At 38.2% G+C, this 15,159-nt stretch overlaps 1 protein-coding gene across 1 annotated transcript in view; it reads right to left on the bottom strand.

Moving 5' to 3' along the window:
- Window positions 1-14,422, bottom strand: part of ENPP3 (ectonucleotide pyrophosphatase/phosphodiesterase 3) — a 41,302-nt gene extending 26,880 nt beyond the window's left edge. The window contains exons 1-7 of the mRNA XM_026844046.1: window positions 14,259-14,422; window positions 10,782-10,860; window positions 7,731-7,853; window positions 6,594-6,719; window positions 5,234-5,294; window positions 2,833-2,930; window positions 166-245 (exon numbers count right to left, since the gene is read on the bottom strand). Of these exons, the coding sequence (XP_026699847.1) occupies window positions 166-245; window positions 2,833-2,930; window positions 5,234-5,294; window positions 6,594-6,719; window positions 7,731-7,853; window positions 10,782-10,860; window positions 14,259-14,375 (684 nt within the window). The 5' untranslated portion in view covers window positions 14,376-14,422. The remainder of the gene's footprint in view (window positions 1-165; window positions 246-2,832; window positions 2,931-5,233; window positions 5,295-6,593; window positions 6,720-7,730; window positions 7,854-10,781; window positions 10,861-14,258) is intronic.
- Between the last annotated feature and the right edge of the window lie 737 nt (window positions 14,423-15,159).

Raw genomic sequence — 15,159 nt, 5'->3', positions numbered from 1 at the left:
CATACATATATAGCCACATAGATCATGCCAGCATGTATTGTCTCAGCATCTCTCTCTTTAACTACTATAGTCTGAGTTCCCATGTCCCACAAAAAGACTGCCACCACAAAATAATTTCTATGTCACCCAGATAATGAAAATGAAAAATAGCAAATTCTCACTTACTGTGACAATAGTATAGTGGTTTGGAAAGGTTTTTGTGGGGTAAACAGCTCTCATGTATTTTGAATGTGTGCCGCATGTTTCTGCAACAGATTATGGAATTAATATAAATTTGCTTATATTTTTTTTTTTTAATTGAGAAATAACATGCTTAAAAACAAACCAAAAAAAAATCACCACAGTCAGTTGCTGTGGTATTAGAAATGTAACTCCAAAATACATTCTGTGTCTCCTTGTGAGCTAGGCCTAGTGTCCCATTGACTAATGGACGCTGGACACCTAATTCAGCTGCCTACAGCCATCTGAGACATCTTTAATGCCTGGCCTTCAGATGCTGCTGCTACATCCTGTCTGCCAACCCAAATGAGTGTCTCAGATACTTCTGAGATCCAAAATGGCACTAGATGTATATGTTTACACAATGAGACTGAAGTTTTAAGTCAGCCCAGGCAAGATATTGTGCAGAGCTGTGTGATGACCAGATGCATGGGAAGGACTCAGTTGCTTAAGCACTGGAGTCTGGTGCCATTTGAGATACCCTCAGATATCCATGACATCTGCATGAAAGTTGGCAGTTTTGACACATGATCATGGGGAGACAGATTTGTGTCCTTCTGACACAGCTGCTGAAGTCTACCTAGGATATGACACAGCACTCTAAAGTATACTAGAAACATAGGCTAAGGCAACAATTTGTCCAGTGGCACCCTCTGTCTGTTGGTTGAGCTGACTTGCTCTCTAGGCTCTTCCATTGCACTGTATAGACTGTACTAACCATAAAAAAACTGAATATGGTAAGCATGTAGATCTCACATGCAGACACCTCCAAGAACGTATCTAAATGTATGTGTCTTGCTCTGGAGTAAATCCCACCCCTACCTTTCTCTCCAAACATTGCATCGCTTTTCAGCAGTCTAAGGCACTTAACACCCCTGAACATCTATAATAGCTAAATACACTCTAGTATCCAACTTAGTGGGAAGACTGAAGATGCCTTAAAGCCATTTTGTAATCTAACTCATGTGGAGAAAAAGTTCTGTATTAAGCTGTATCCAGATTATTTGATTCACACTCAACTTTATTCTTTGATGCAGTGTTTCAGTCAAAGAACAGAAACTGATTTTAACTAAAGAACATCAACTAAAAAATGAAAGCCTGAAATTATTCTACAAAACTATTCCAGTGTGGTACAGAAAAAAAAGGCTTAAAGAGTGTTTAAAGAAGGGCTGAATAATTGGCAAATAGATGCGAAAATCAGCATAATTTTTAATGGATTTCTCCTGAACAGTAAAGAAGCTACATTCATAGTGTACATATTCTATAACAACTAGCTTGACTAGCTCTACTGAAAATCCTAGGTTAATGGAGTTGATAGAGAGGAAATATTTTATACTACAAATCAGCATTACATTTTTTCTTTTGCAAAGAAAGGAATTTCCCTTTCCTTTCCATTATAGGTTTCTCAGAAGTGTAAGCATGAATGTGCATAAGCCGTTGATAAAATTGACCACAAATATGAGTAATGCTGAATTAGGTCTGCTCTTGTTAAAAAGTTCGTGTAAACATATACGTAGCATATTTTTCATGCCTTTTGCCAATTTGGCATTTCAGTTTCACCTATTTCAAAAGACTGGTACTGAACACTGACTTCTGCATGCATGATTTCCTTACTGACTCAAGTTCCTTTCGACATCAGACTGACGTCAGAGAATAAAATATTTGCACAGGAAGTCAGGTTTGCATACTGCTTCAAGTTCAGGCTTCAGGATACCCTCATTATCCACAAACAAGATTGTTAACTATTCAGTAAAATGTATTTTGCAACATTCATATGAAGTTTTCAAATAAGCACAATAGAAACAGAATATGATATATTCATTACAGATACGGACACTGTTAGACTATTACTGCTGAGAACAAATTAATAAATATGCAGACATTTTGTCCAGGTACAACATATTTTGAGAGTCGAGCTCTAAAATATCAAGGAAATTTTAATGAAGTGTGTGCTAATGGGTCCCACTTTTTAGAGCCCTTTACAGCACAAGCTCAAAATCTTTGACTTACTCTTTCTCCCAATATTCAGAAATATTGGGAAACTGTTACTTGAACATTACTGGAATCATATCAATATACTAAATTATACCAATATGTAAATTACATTGCATTTAAGTCTAATATAATAATATTCACTGACATACTTTTAAATATACAGCTTCTCTTTAATATCTTAAAATATCTGACTTGGAAAAGTGCATATTTGAGGAAAATTTCCTAATAACCCAATGCATTTTCTCATTGTATTATACTTTAATGATGATCTCCTTATCAGCTAGAATTTTCCAATGGAGTATAGAGACTACAGGAAATCCTCTGAAATTTTTTTTTCAGTCTTAAATTGTATTTGAATGTATATTTGAAACAATTTATTTAATAAAAACTGTTGACCATTATTAGTGGCCTTGTTAAAAGAAAGTCATGTTTGCTGTGCACTCAAATGCAAGAATTAATGTAGAACATATAATAATGAAAATATACAACTGATGAGGGAGACCTGATTTGTGATTTTCTTATTGCTGAACAACACATATGCATGCCAGCAGCAAAAGGGACTGGAGAGGCTGCATTAGACTTTTAAAGAAAATAGTCAAAGCACTGTTGATAACTTACTGAGTTTTTCAATATTTGGCAGCAAAGAACTCCAAGTTTGCAAGTATTCTGCTCTAAACCCATCCATTGAGAAAAGGATAAGTGGTGGCAGATCAAACCTACAAGAAAATATGAGTCTGTCATCGTAAAGGAGTTTGAAGACTTGGTGACTTGCTAAGATCTTTAACAATATAAATTCTACTTTTAAAAGCAGGATCCAGAATTTCCATTTACATCCCAGAATTAACACCACCATGTGAGATAATAGTTTAATTCTGAGAGCAAATACACAATCCTGAAAAAAAACACTGGAGGAATAAAATACAAGCTATTCAGTACAAATAGAACATAGAAAAAGAAATTGGGTTTCGTTAATCTTTTAATTACAAATACAAATAAATACAAACGCTGCAGACTAGCATCCACATACAAACCCAGAGTATAGAAGAGCCAAAGTATCTCTGTACATATTAATGGGTTAAATTCTGTCTCTCATCTCATAATGCATCTTAAAAAAATCTTTCAGGGCAGCTGCTCAAGGACTGTAAAAGTACAGCAGTCACCCAGCAAGCAGTTAGGGTCAATTGGTCTCAGTGCTGAGAAACATGTCTTTGCAATGTCAGGTTTGTGCTAACCCCCTTACCTTACCACATTTCCTTTGTGAAGACATCACTAAGCAGTCCATGTTCTTTATGGATTAAATCTTTCAAGTTTCCCAGCTCTTATGGAGCTGGAGAACACTTCTTCACCTCAAGGCCCCTGACAACTGAACTCAATGCTACAAAAGGAATGCAGCATCTGCTAATGTGATTAGGGTAAGACTTTTTGTAAAGAAACAAGGATAAAAGCCTCAGATCTGAGTTCTATGATAAAACAGGCACAAACTGCAGCTGATCTCTAGAACAGTGTTTAAATTCTTGCTATGAAAATTCTAACTAGGAGGTGCTAGCTGTGAAAATAAACTTCTAAGTTACTAAACATGTTTTCTCTTAACCAATCTAAAAGGACTTGTGAGGAAAAATTAATTAGCAGTTATAAAGTGCTGGCGCTATAGCACCTTTTTTCATAGCTCCAAGGGACAAATCAGTAGGATCAACTCATCTAGTTCTGCAAACTCAGTTTTCTTATTAACCATCATTATACATTCCACTATCTCCTTAGAAACATATAAAGAAACATAAAAATTGTAAACATACACTTAAATTTAAAATGTAGTTTGAAGTAGGCTTCACTGCACATCCTATCTAAAAAAACCCAACTATTTATAATTTATAGGAATCGTTCACTACATAAGTGAAAAAATATTGATAAAATGCAGTCACTGAGAACTGACTCCAAACCATTTTTTTGAGTAATATTTTGAGTAATAATTATTAAAAAAAAAAGTTATATATTCACATCAGGTAGTAATGACTATCCCAGCTCATTTCTCACTCACAGCAGTCTTTCAAAAACACAGAAGTACACTGGCATCAAGAGTTTGTATAAGAACCGTTTGTATAGAACAGCTTCCTGATTTGAATCTGCAATTATATGTAGCTTTATATAGCAATGTTGTTTACAGTACTTAAAGAAGCCCTCCTCCACTAGTTTCCAAGCTTTAGCCTATGAAACAGTGTTAACTCAGCAAGTTGTTAACCTAAAAAGTATGCTTTTATACCTATGTTGAGAGGTGCATCTAGGAACCCATGAAAAAGCCACAATACTAAAGGTATTATTGTTATAATTAAACTAAATTGGCAGTAAAATAGAATAATAACATCATAAATACCATAACTGAACCATAAAAGAATGCATTTTTCTTTGAGAACAACTTTTAAACTGTGTTTCTGCCTAGCCTCTACCTATGATTCTGCAATACTGCACAAGCAGCAACATATCTACAGGTGGACATCAGGATTTCTGTGTTTCAGTGTTTGTAGATATATATAAGCTACTTTCATAGCTTCCTTTTTAACACACCTTTCTTCCCACAGATAAGTCAAGTAAAAAAACCCTGCTACTTAGATAAAGAATTGCAGTCACAGATTCTAATAGTTACTACAGCTTGCATAAGGTGATTTATCTGAATTATCACAGATGCAACATGGTAACATAAAATGGACTACAAACAATTCATGATACATCAACCTTGAGATAACTCTAACAATTTTTCCAGGTCTTTGCAAACTGACTTGCAATATGGATTTGAACTCCTGTTCTCTGCTCTAAACTGTAAATGATGAATGAATGTTCATCAAAATGACAAAGCTTTGAGAAAGCAATGCTAGCAACAAACTGCTTCTGTAGAATATTCCTCAGGGCAAGAACCTTATTCTCAGTAAATATGAAAACCTCATGAAGACCTGCTTCAGGCCACTGGAGTATTTCTGACCATCACAATGATTTTGTTTCCCAAGAAGACAAAATTATTTTATCCTACCCAGCTGGACACTGAGGAGTTTCAAGTGATATACATGGTTCTTCCACCCAAGGTATTTCACCTATAAGGACAGAAGAAAATGCTAAGTCAACATTAAAAAAAACGAACAGCAAAGAATTTTCCTGGTTGATCTTTTTAGCGCTCTTCTTGGTACTTTTTCTGCTTTAATACAGAATTATAGAAATATAGGGCTAAAGATACCTGTAGAAATAATTTCTTGCAACCTAATAGGCCCTTAAACACTGAAAGGGCTAATGTCTACAATTGTAAATTAAAAACAAAGCACATATACTACACAGACAAGCAAACAAACAAAATGGAGAGGAAATCACTATGAAAGATTATCCTAAGTTTTATCTTGTTTTAAATAGAAAACATTTAACTGTGTCCTGTCCACACTGGATTACTGACTTCTTTGTCTGCAGATACCACTTACACATTTAGAGATGTTTGCCAGGGCTCCCTTTAGCCTTTTTGTTTGTTTGTTTGTTTGGTAAAGAGGCCAAACTCCTTTAATATTTTCTCGTTGACCATGCTTTCCAAATTTCAAGTAATTCTTTCTGTTCTCCTTTGAATATTCTCCACCTGCTTCAAAGCTATACTTATTTATGATAATATTTGCCCATCTCTTTGGAAGAAATAAGAGAAGAAATAATGAAAACATCCAAAAAGGAAAAAATATAAAGAAAAGAGAAAAAGCAGTGGCTCTTTAAGTTTTCAGCTCACCACAGAGAGCTTCCATCCCAGCAAGCGGCCAAAGGCAGGGATGTACAGTGACCTTAACTACGTCATCTCAATCAATTTAGCAGCCAGTCAAACTCCTGCTTTTAGCTTTAATTTGCATTTAAGTGACAAATACAATTTTGAGGGAGTTGCCTTAAATCTCTGCCACCTCACAATATAAAGGAATCCTGATAACAGATAGCACTTTTTATGCATAAGAAACACAAGCTGAAAATTAATTTCTAATAAAAAGGATGGGAAATTTTAAATTAGGGATGATTACTACAATATGTACTTTGGATTGCATGAAGTTTAAAGCATAAAACATATCTCCATCTATTTTTGGAAAAAAACCCCAAAACACACCAAGTCCAAACCCCCACATTTGGTATACTGCTGCAATAATCAAAACATTCTTTCTTAAGAATGACACACATTCACATTGTTCTCTAGAAACCATCTTTTTCCCAGTAAAAATACCAAAAGCTTCACCTCAAAACACCTTCATTTTCCAGAAAGTCACTGCAAGACTCTAATCTTGAGAAACAAATGCATCTACCTTTATATTTATCATATTTGCCCATCTATTTATTTCACAGGACAATTTATATATAAATCTTTTTGACTTTTGATTTACCTTTGCAAACACTGTTGTAGTTTACACAGCAGTCTTTTTTCTGCAAGCAGTCATCAGAACAAGAACAGTAACTTCCAGGTATCCGTGTCTCACCACAACGGAAATTAGTGCACCTCCAAGATCGGGCTGAAAATTGGAAGAAAAAAAATTGTGATTCAGTTCACAGAACCTTACATAAACTCCTTTGTGTGGAAATACACGAAATGGGTAAAGAAAAAAAAAGTTTTTGTTAAACTATAATTTACACATTCTGCCTGAGTTGCTTTAGAACTTTTGTCTGAAAGGAAAACTCAAGATTTCGTTTAACACATAAGCCTATTTCTATGGCCACTGAATGTTAACAGAGTCACAGAATAGCTTATTTTACAAGGGTGTCCTCAGAGTCACCCTGTTCAATGCCTTCCCCTCTTCCAGGAAGATCTAAAAAAAAAACCAAACCCATATTTCTACTACAGAAGATAAAGAGAAGGAACTGATCTGTTTCCTGTTCTTGTATGTGATTCCCTGCAGACAGCAAAAAAAAGAGATGTAAAGGCTGAAGCAGGCAGAAAAAGCGATAAGGATGAAAAAACATCCAAGCAGCTGCTGGCAGAGCAGAGAGTAACTGAAGAGGAGTCTGGCCTCGATGCAGAGCCAGGCCAGTCCCCTGGAAGATGAGTGCACTCCTCCAAGCCCAGGCCCCACTGAGTGCTGCATGAGGCTGGAGACTGCACCTGACTGGGAAACACCCGTTCATTTTTAAAAGTGTAAGAGATGCCGGCTCAGTGGCATTGTTTCAGGACCCCTGTCAAAGATAACCTACAATTTCTACTCACACTAATCCACAGATTTATCTGGACCAGGAAATCTGCACTGCAAATGCTTTGGTAATCCACAAGGGACAAAAATACAGAGATCTGATTTGAGAAAGACACAGGAATATTTTGTGTCCTGCCAGATCACCAAGTTATGGCCCTCTAGCCATCTGAGTGTAGACAACTTGAGACTGCCATGTCCTTCCCTCCCTGAGAAAGTGGGACGTAACTTCCATATATCTGTGTAAATACAGTAATTTAGCATTTTCCTATTACTATCACATGAAAAAAGAAACCCACAATAAAATGGAAACCAGCGAGCACTGCCTGTAAGAGAACATACTTGGCTCCACGCAGGTGTCCTCATAGTCCCAGCAGCAGTCCCGGCGCTCCTTGCAGCTGCTGTCGCACTGGCAGCCAGGCACCTCTTTCCTGTGCAGCTCATTGCACTTGTGTCTGCAGCTGACTGTAAGAAGAAGGCAGCAAGAGAACTTGGATAACCCTGTCCCAGACAGGTCAGTTAAATGAATTACAGACACAGCCCGCAGGGAGAAATACGCTGAATAATTTCCCAAATCCATTTCCCTAGTCATCTTCCAATGTGGTCGCTAGCGTATGGGTGAGGAAGGTGAAACAAAAGCTGTAGGAAGTCCTCTGGACGTTGAAGGTCCTGGTGGCTGTTTGGGCCATGCTTGCCTGGAGCATGTGGCAGGGCTGTTTCTGCAGCAGGTCTCCCCAGGACCAGTGGCATGGGAGGCAATGCCAGGGTGTCCCACCCTCCCTGCATGAGGAGGGGGAAATTGGCATCTCTCCTGCTCATTTCTGGGTCTAGGATGCAAGATGAAGAGTGACTCCCACTTTGGACATTCCCAAGTGTACCTGCCAGGGACCTGCATGGGACAAGAGCTCCCTCAGAGCTGCAGCCAGGGGGGCACGGGGCAGCCCCGCTCCAGGAACGGGACACCTTGTGGGGACAGGGACAGGCCAAGGCCAGGCTGCTGGTCTGTGGGTGGTCCTGGCTCAGCAGGACCTATGGCCAGGCAGGGCAGGGCTGTGAGGACCTCGAGACCAGCCCTGATGTGGCATTGCTGGGACAGGGGCTGATGGCCCCATGGGGATGAAATGGGGTCCTGGGCCATGGGCAGGGTGGGGGCAGCCCTGTGGGGCTGAGCAGGGCCCATAAAGCTTATCAGTGCACTCAGAACTCAGACCATACCTCTCCTACTTAATCATTACAACGTCCCTTAAAAATGTGCAGGTTTGGTTGTTTGGGTTGAAAGAAAGAACATGGTCCAAATGAGGGGGTCTCATGTTAGACATGGAGATATGTATTTCCTCACCACAGCTCTAACACCTTCACGCAAGGTGAAGGGCGAACTCTGGCTGTCCTGAGGACACCAGAGGACAACCCCAGATCTCCAGACATCACCCACAGCTCCATACCAGCCTCCACAAGGGCAAGCCCTGTGTCTGCATTCTCTGTACTGCAGAAATACTGTGTGAATCACTCTGAGCACCTACATTTCCAGCTTTCTTGACTACGCACACTGTTAGACAGACATAGGTATAATACTCAGATTTGCTGGTGCAATTCTGTTATAGTTGCCAAAAGGTTCATGCTTTTGCAGGGTGCACTGCCTACAAAATTTGGGCTTCAATATCCACTGTGTTCTAGAAACAATCTAGAACTAAAAGGTAGAAAGTTTTCATACTGTACCTTGCACTTTAAGTGCTTCCATCAACAACTATTATTCAATGCAAGAAAGCTTTGCAAATAATTAGAATAACAAACTATATATGCAATGAACATAAATGGATCCTTCAAAAGTAAAGATCGAAAGAAATAATTGAGTGTTAAGTGTTTTATGACTGGAGTCTGTTCTGTCAAGAAAGCTACCAATTTTTCATGTACATAAACAAGTGCAAACAGTTTTTCTGTGCTTTTTTGGCTGAAGTTTAGAGTATTTAATTTAATTTTTCCTCTATTCATTGGCTTTTGAAGAACTCAGAGTTGTTCAAATGGTCTACCTGATCTAAAATGATATAGAATAGCAGGTCTAAGTCAGAAAAAATACCCCTCATAAATTGTAACCCGTGCTTCTAATTTATTTACAGTATTTACATAACTGTGAGAGGTCAGGAATTTAGTATTTGATTAACTTTTATTTGAAGAAGCCAGTACAATTACAGGAGCTATGAGGAAATTTACCTGGAGTATGTAAAAAGAAACAATTGTGCTATCACCAAATGCAAACTCTGCTAATTTTTAAACATACAGAATGCCAGGTCCTCCTGATTCCTTTCCAGGACTGTTCTCCTGAGACTGCAAGCCCCCTGCACCTGTGTTGACCGTAACTTGTTTTGCTCCTTAACAGCAACAGTCTTTCCCACTGCCCTCATAGCAAATGGAACTGTGTGCCAGTCCCTATTTAGTGTTGTTCTGTAACACCTGCAGACAGAAGCACCAAAAATGCTAACATTCTGATGTGGTGCCATGTTCCCCTTACTACAACTATGACCAAGTTCCTCGGGTAAATGTCAGTGAAGACTCAAGCTGTGGGCATCTACATATTTTACACAGAAAGTTGTAATACAACATACACGTCATCAAAAAGCATTCCATCTCATCCTATTCGCTAGGCCCACAGTGTTGAAAGATCTCAGAAGGAGCTAAGACTTGATGAATAAGTAGATAAACAAGTTCAATATGTGTTGATTAGGAATGAGAAAGAACCTGTGCTTTCTTGAACTCCTCCAGTATGAGATTGCTATTGTTTTGATTCTAAAGGAAGTGTTTTATTTAATTCCCCGTGTGGTGTGTTTGTTTGTTCTCTTCCCAATTGATACCCTGACATCAAAGTTTGTTTTTCTAACTAAAAAATAATATTCCACCAAATCAAAGCATTACCTTCTTTTTACTATAGCTTTACAGAAACCAAAGTCTTCAGGGAAAATTCATAACCGGTTTTAACATTAGCCACCTGAACTATGCCAAACGTACCCAAAGTGTGAGTCTCAAAGATGGTCCACTGATATCTCTTCTACAAAACATATTGCTTAAATAATTGCAAAGTATTATATGTAATAAGATAACTACTATCTCAAATTTCTAAAAGTGTTATTATGATTAAATTTCCATAAGATTGGTCTTGATTGTGAACTAGATTTAACGCTTCTGGAAAGAGAAGCAAGGTACTCAGTGGTTTAGGACAGGTTTTTCAAGTATAGATTGTGAGTGTACAGTTTTTATACAACCAATTTGAAAAAATGCAAGAACTTTATTTTCAGGTAAGTTTTCACAAACATTTATAATATGGTATAAATGAGCCTCTGCTGAAGGCCTTTTCCAGCTCTACCTTCAGTGGTAATTATGCTGAGAGTATCATAAACATACCTTGCTCCTGGTGTCCACGGTTCAGTCCTAGTCCTAAACCTAGTCCCAGGGATACAACGACCAAAGCACACAGCAGAACCTGTCACACAGACACAGGAAAATTAAAGCTCACAATTGTGATAAACTGTTATGTTTATTAGAAATTAACTGTGTGATTTTTATTTCTATGAGTGTATGATCTCTTATGAACTAATAATTTCTTGAACTTGTTAATCAAAAAATTGGAGACATTCTGAGCTTCTGACATTGTGAACTGCTTACAAGCCAACACCTTAATACCGCACTTTTAACCTATGGCCAGTCACATGTTGTAATCAGGGAAGTTGTTGCTGGGAAGACAGCAGGAAGTAATCAAAGTATTTACCTGTTCTGCAAATTCTTAATCTGTGTAAAGAGAAGGAAATTGCTTTTATTTAGCTTCTGTATTTTCCTGAAATGCTCACAGTTATTTCTTAAAGAGACTCAGCTTATTGATTGAGGCTCTAAGTGTCAAATTTTCATCACATGCCAGTTTCTCATAATACATCACCCCATTAGTGACGTTAGAGGAAACTGGAAAGAGATAAACAGTCTAAGAAAGCCCCATCACAGAAAGCAGCATAATGTTTGGGAGACAGGGAAAGAGCTGAGGAGGCCTCTATCAGCTTAACAGATCCTCAAGATGAATGGTGATGTATGCTGGCTGAAAGGCAGAGTGAAAAGTGACAGCCCTCTCAGAGTATTTCATAGTGTCTATACTTTTGCCTTCTCTAAGGCAACGATGGGAAAGAAAATGCATATAAACAGAAAAGCACCATAAACCAGCGGGGTTTACTTTCCATTTTTGCCTCAGAGCCTTCTTTTGTGTACTGCCATTTCCAGGAACCGCCAGGCACTAGCAAATACTGAGATTCAAAACAAAGTAGAAATAAGAGCAGCTTACCCTCATGCTTGGTATTACTGTAAAGGAGTCTCTTAACTGAGACTGCAGCAACTATAAGGAGCTGAGAAAAACTGTATGTGTGGGTAGGATATAACCAAGTGCACATACACTGCCCTGTTACTTTTTGCCCATCCCTGCTCACAGAAACACTCTACGCTCTTTGTTACTGCCCTTCCTGCCTTGCAGGTGCTGGGCAGAAGCGTGGCAGCAGGGAGGGCTGTGCTACAATTTGGCTATGGACCAGCTCCACACTGGGACAGTCTAAGAGCACATTATTTCTTCCCATAGACCAGGAAAATCCAGGCACTTAAGCCAGAAAGTCAGGAGTGTGGCACACTCCCAACTAGACCTCTCACAGGGACAACAAGGAGACATAACTGTGGGTCTGGCATGGCACATATCTCTTCCTCTGGATAGATACAATCAGAGGGGCTCCTTCCATACCCCACATTTTCCCCTCCTGTTGCTATGCTCCCTGTGACCACACTCAAGAATTTCCCTTACTGCCCACACTCTCTAGCCTCACGTCACTAATTTTTCCCAAGCAACAACAAACATCAGCAACACCAAAGTTACTTCCTTCACACTCTCTCTCTCCCACCTTTACTTTCTTCCTGCTGCTCACTCTCTGTTTTTTGTACAGAAGAAATGCCCCATAAGTAGGAATGGAAATGGAATTGGTGAAAGAACTGGGTAAGACAGACAGATGGGATAGCATGTTTGGGAAGAGTGCCCAAAGTTGCAGAAATGCTGAATTCCCTCCCTCAAAGAGAGACACACGGTGCGAAGGCAGCAGTTTATTCCTACATCCAGTCAGTAAGGATTGAGAATCAGGGGGAGCATTTGGGCTAGAGCAGAGGTCGCTCTTTCTGGGCAGGGAGGACAGCACCTAACAGGTCTTGTTTCACTGAGAACAGATAAACCCCATCAGCAGGGCATGTGCTCTTCACCTTAAAGTTCACTATGGTTTTACCCTCCATTTTCATTAAAACTTACATTATTAGTTGAAATAAACTGATTATACTAAATTGAAAGTACAGCTATTACAGCAGCAAACATTCCCACTGCTGCAAGTAATGAGAGAGCTGAAGTAAAACCCAAAAAGTCATGGCAGGTATACATATGAGATGCTGCATTTATTATAGCATTTGCACAAAGACCCCTGATTCCGGGACATTCACCTTAGGGTGAAATAACATTGGTAGCACCTATTCAAATCCTTAGACTTTCCATGGCTAACTTCTATGTCTAAATTCAGGACTACAGCTACTTACTCATAAAAAAGTTGTTCCTAATGCATATGCTCTGTTATCTGGAGGACTTACTAGACAGTGTGACTACCATTTGCAAAGACACAATTCTCTGCCTAAGCTTTTGGGAAGAAGTTGCCAAGTACTTCATGCACATAGTTGATCCAAAACATATATAAATGGTGTAGAACATTAACAGTATACATCTCAAATATTTAGATTTTTGTTTTTTTTTCATATAGGCGGGCCTTTAAAAGAATGCATTCTTTTCAAATGCTTTCGAAAGAATTAATATGTTTCAGGATACTTAAATTTCTCACTTCACTCTTCCAAGAATCTCTTGAAAGTATAATTTACTTTCCTTCATAGGCATTTCCCCCCATTGTTTCTCATGATTCATTTATTTGTAATGAACACTTAAAGAAAAATGTGCTATCTTTTTTTCCCCTCAATTTCCAGTATTTCCCTCATATTTTATGCAATCCTTGCACAACACAGCATAACATAGGAAGTTGTACTATGTGAAATTATTCTGATGACATATTTCTGAGAGTATCATAACTTGACTCTTTTTCGTAGGGCTGTTTTCAGAACTAAGTTATGAGTCTTTCTAAAATCAGTACCTCTCATTTTATCCAAATTCCAATTTACAGATGCAAGACATATACATATATATATGTACTATAAGGTATAATGTTTGTTTCTTCAGTGGTCACAAACAGAAGCTTAAAACTGTACATCAGCTACAACAAAAGATTTCAAAAACATAACAAAAACCTCACACATTATTATTTACAAGGCAGCTGCATGACTCTTAAAGCCCTGGGGAAGAGGAAAAGAGTTGACACGATATTTGAGATGTGGGACTGACAATACTGTACGAAACGGTTCATTAGTCTTTTCCCATGCCTTGCTTCCTGAGTGTTTTTCACCAGTGCCTTGCCTACATGTTCTGCTTTGTTAATGACAAACCCAAAGATAAAAAAGTAAGCAAAAAGGAACTCTGGCTGCTTTGGCCACAAACACATCTGCTTTAAACAAACGTATAAAATAAATTATTGAAGCAATGTCTTTGCTGTGCAAAAGACTATCAGGTTACTGTAGTACTGCCAGAAAAAAACAAATTTGCTTCATATGTATTGGAGGAACTTTAGAAATCTGTCGGTGAAGTTACTGTATTCATTCAGTAAAACTTTAAGCACTGATTACCGAGCTACCCTGACTGATTATATTAATACAATTAAAGTCCTAAAAATTCTGCAGATTTGAAAATTGTTAAACTAGCAGCTCTGAAGAACTACTTACAGCACAGATGGCTTTGTATTTCAGGAGGCTTTTTTTCTTCACATACTCTGCTGGTTTTAAAGACACCTCATCCAAATGTTCGCTTTGATACTTGGTGATATCATCTCGAAGCTCCATTTTGCCGAGATCTGCCTCTCAGCTGCGCGTCCGCTGCGTTCCTCACCCTCCCAGCCGGGTTAGCTGTGACTAAGTTACTACTTCTGCTTCAAGTGTGGACTTACTTTGTTCATAGTTTTTTTTATGAGATCCTAGCCTTTGCATCAGTGGTAACTTTGCAGGAAGCCAAAGTAAGCAGGAAAACGACCCAGAAAGGTCAAAGGCTGAAAAACATTATCTGTATACAGAGAACCTGTCTGTCACATTTCAAGATAAGGAAGGCATTAGGTAAACTCTTAAATGGAGATTAAGAGTAATATGTTGCTAAGCAATAAAATGCAAAAATGACACAAACTCAAGTACTCAACTATTTGGTTAAAAGGTTGTCATCCAGAGTATTTGTTATCTTCAAAGAAAGTGTTAAATACATTAAACAAAACCAAAATGAAAGTAGATGGTTTCTTAACTCCTGCTCTGTGTTTTCAGGTCCCTTCCCTTATATAGCACCAGAAAATTTTCCCATGTAGTTCTAATACATCTTTGTCACATACTTTTTTCAGTTTGTTATATGTTTTTTCAGTAGTGATAGATGTACTCAATAAAAATAAATTGCATACAGCCAAATCAAATTTAACAAAAAATAAAAAGGTTTTCTTCAAGTACAATTTGAAATCTATTTGTTTTTCAATTTGGTGGTTAATGGAAGGGTTGTTTGTTATGAAAATTTACCTTCTTAGCCTACTAGGGTTACGCAAGTGTAACTGTTCAATTGTTGATTTGATTCTAAAGCTGAGCACCACATGAG

This window comes from Athene cunicularia, assembly GCF_003259725.1.
Source record: "Athene cunicularia isolate RWA chromosome 3 unlocalized genomic scaffold, athCun1 chr3_part1, whole genome shotgun sequence".
Taxonomy (NCBI): Eukaryota; Metazoa; Chordata; class Aves; order Strigiformes; family Strigidae; genus Athene; species Athene cunicularia.
The sequence above is the reverse complement of the archived record's forward strand: the minus strand, read 5'-3'. Positions and strand labels throughout refer to the sequence as shown.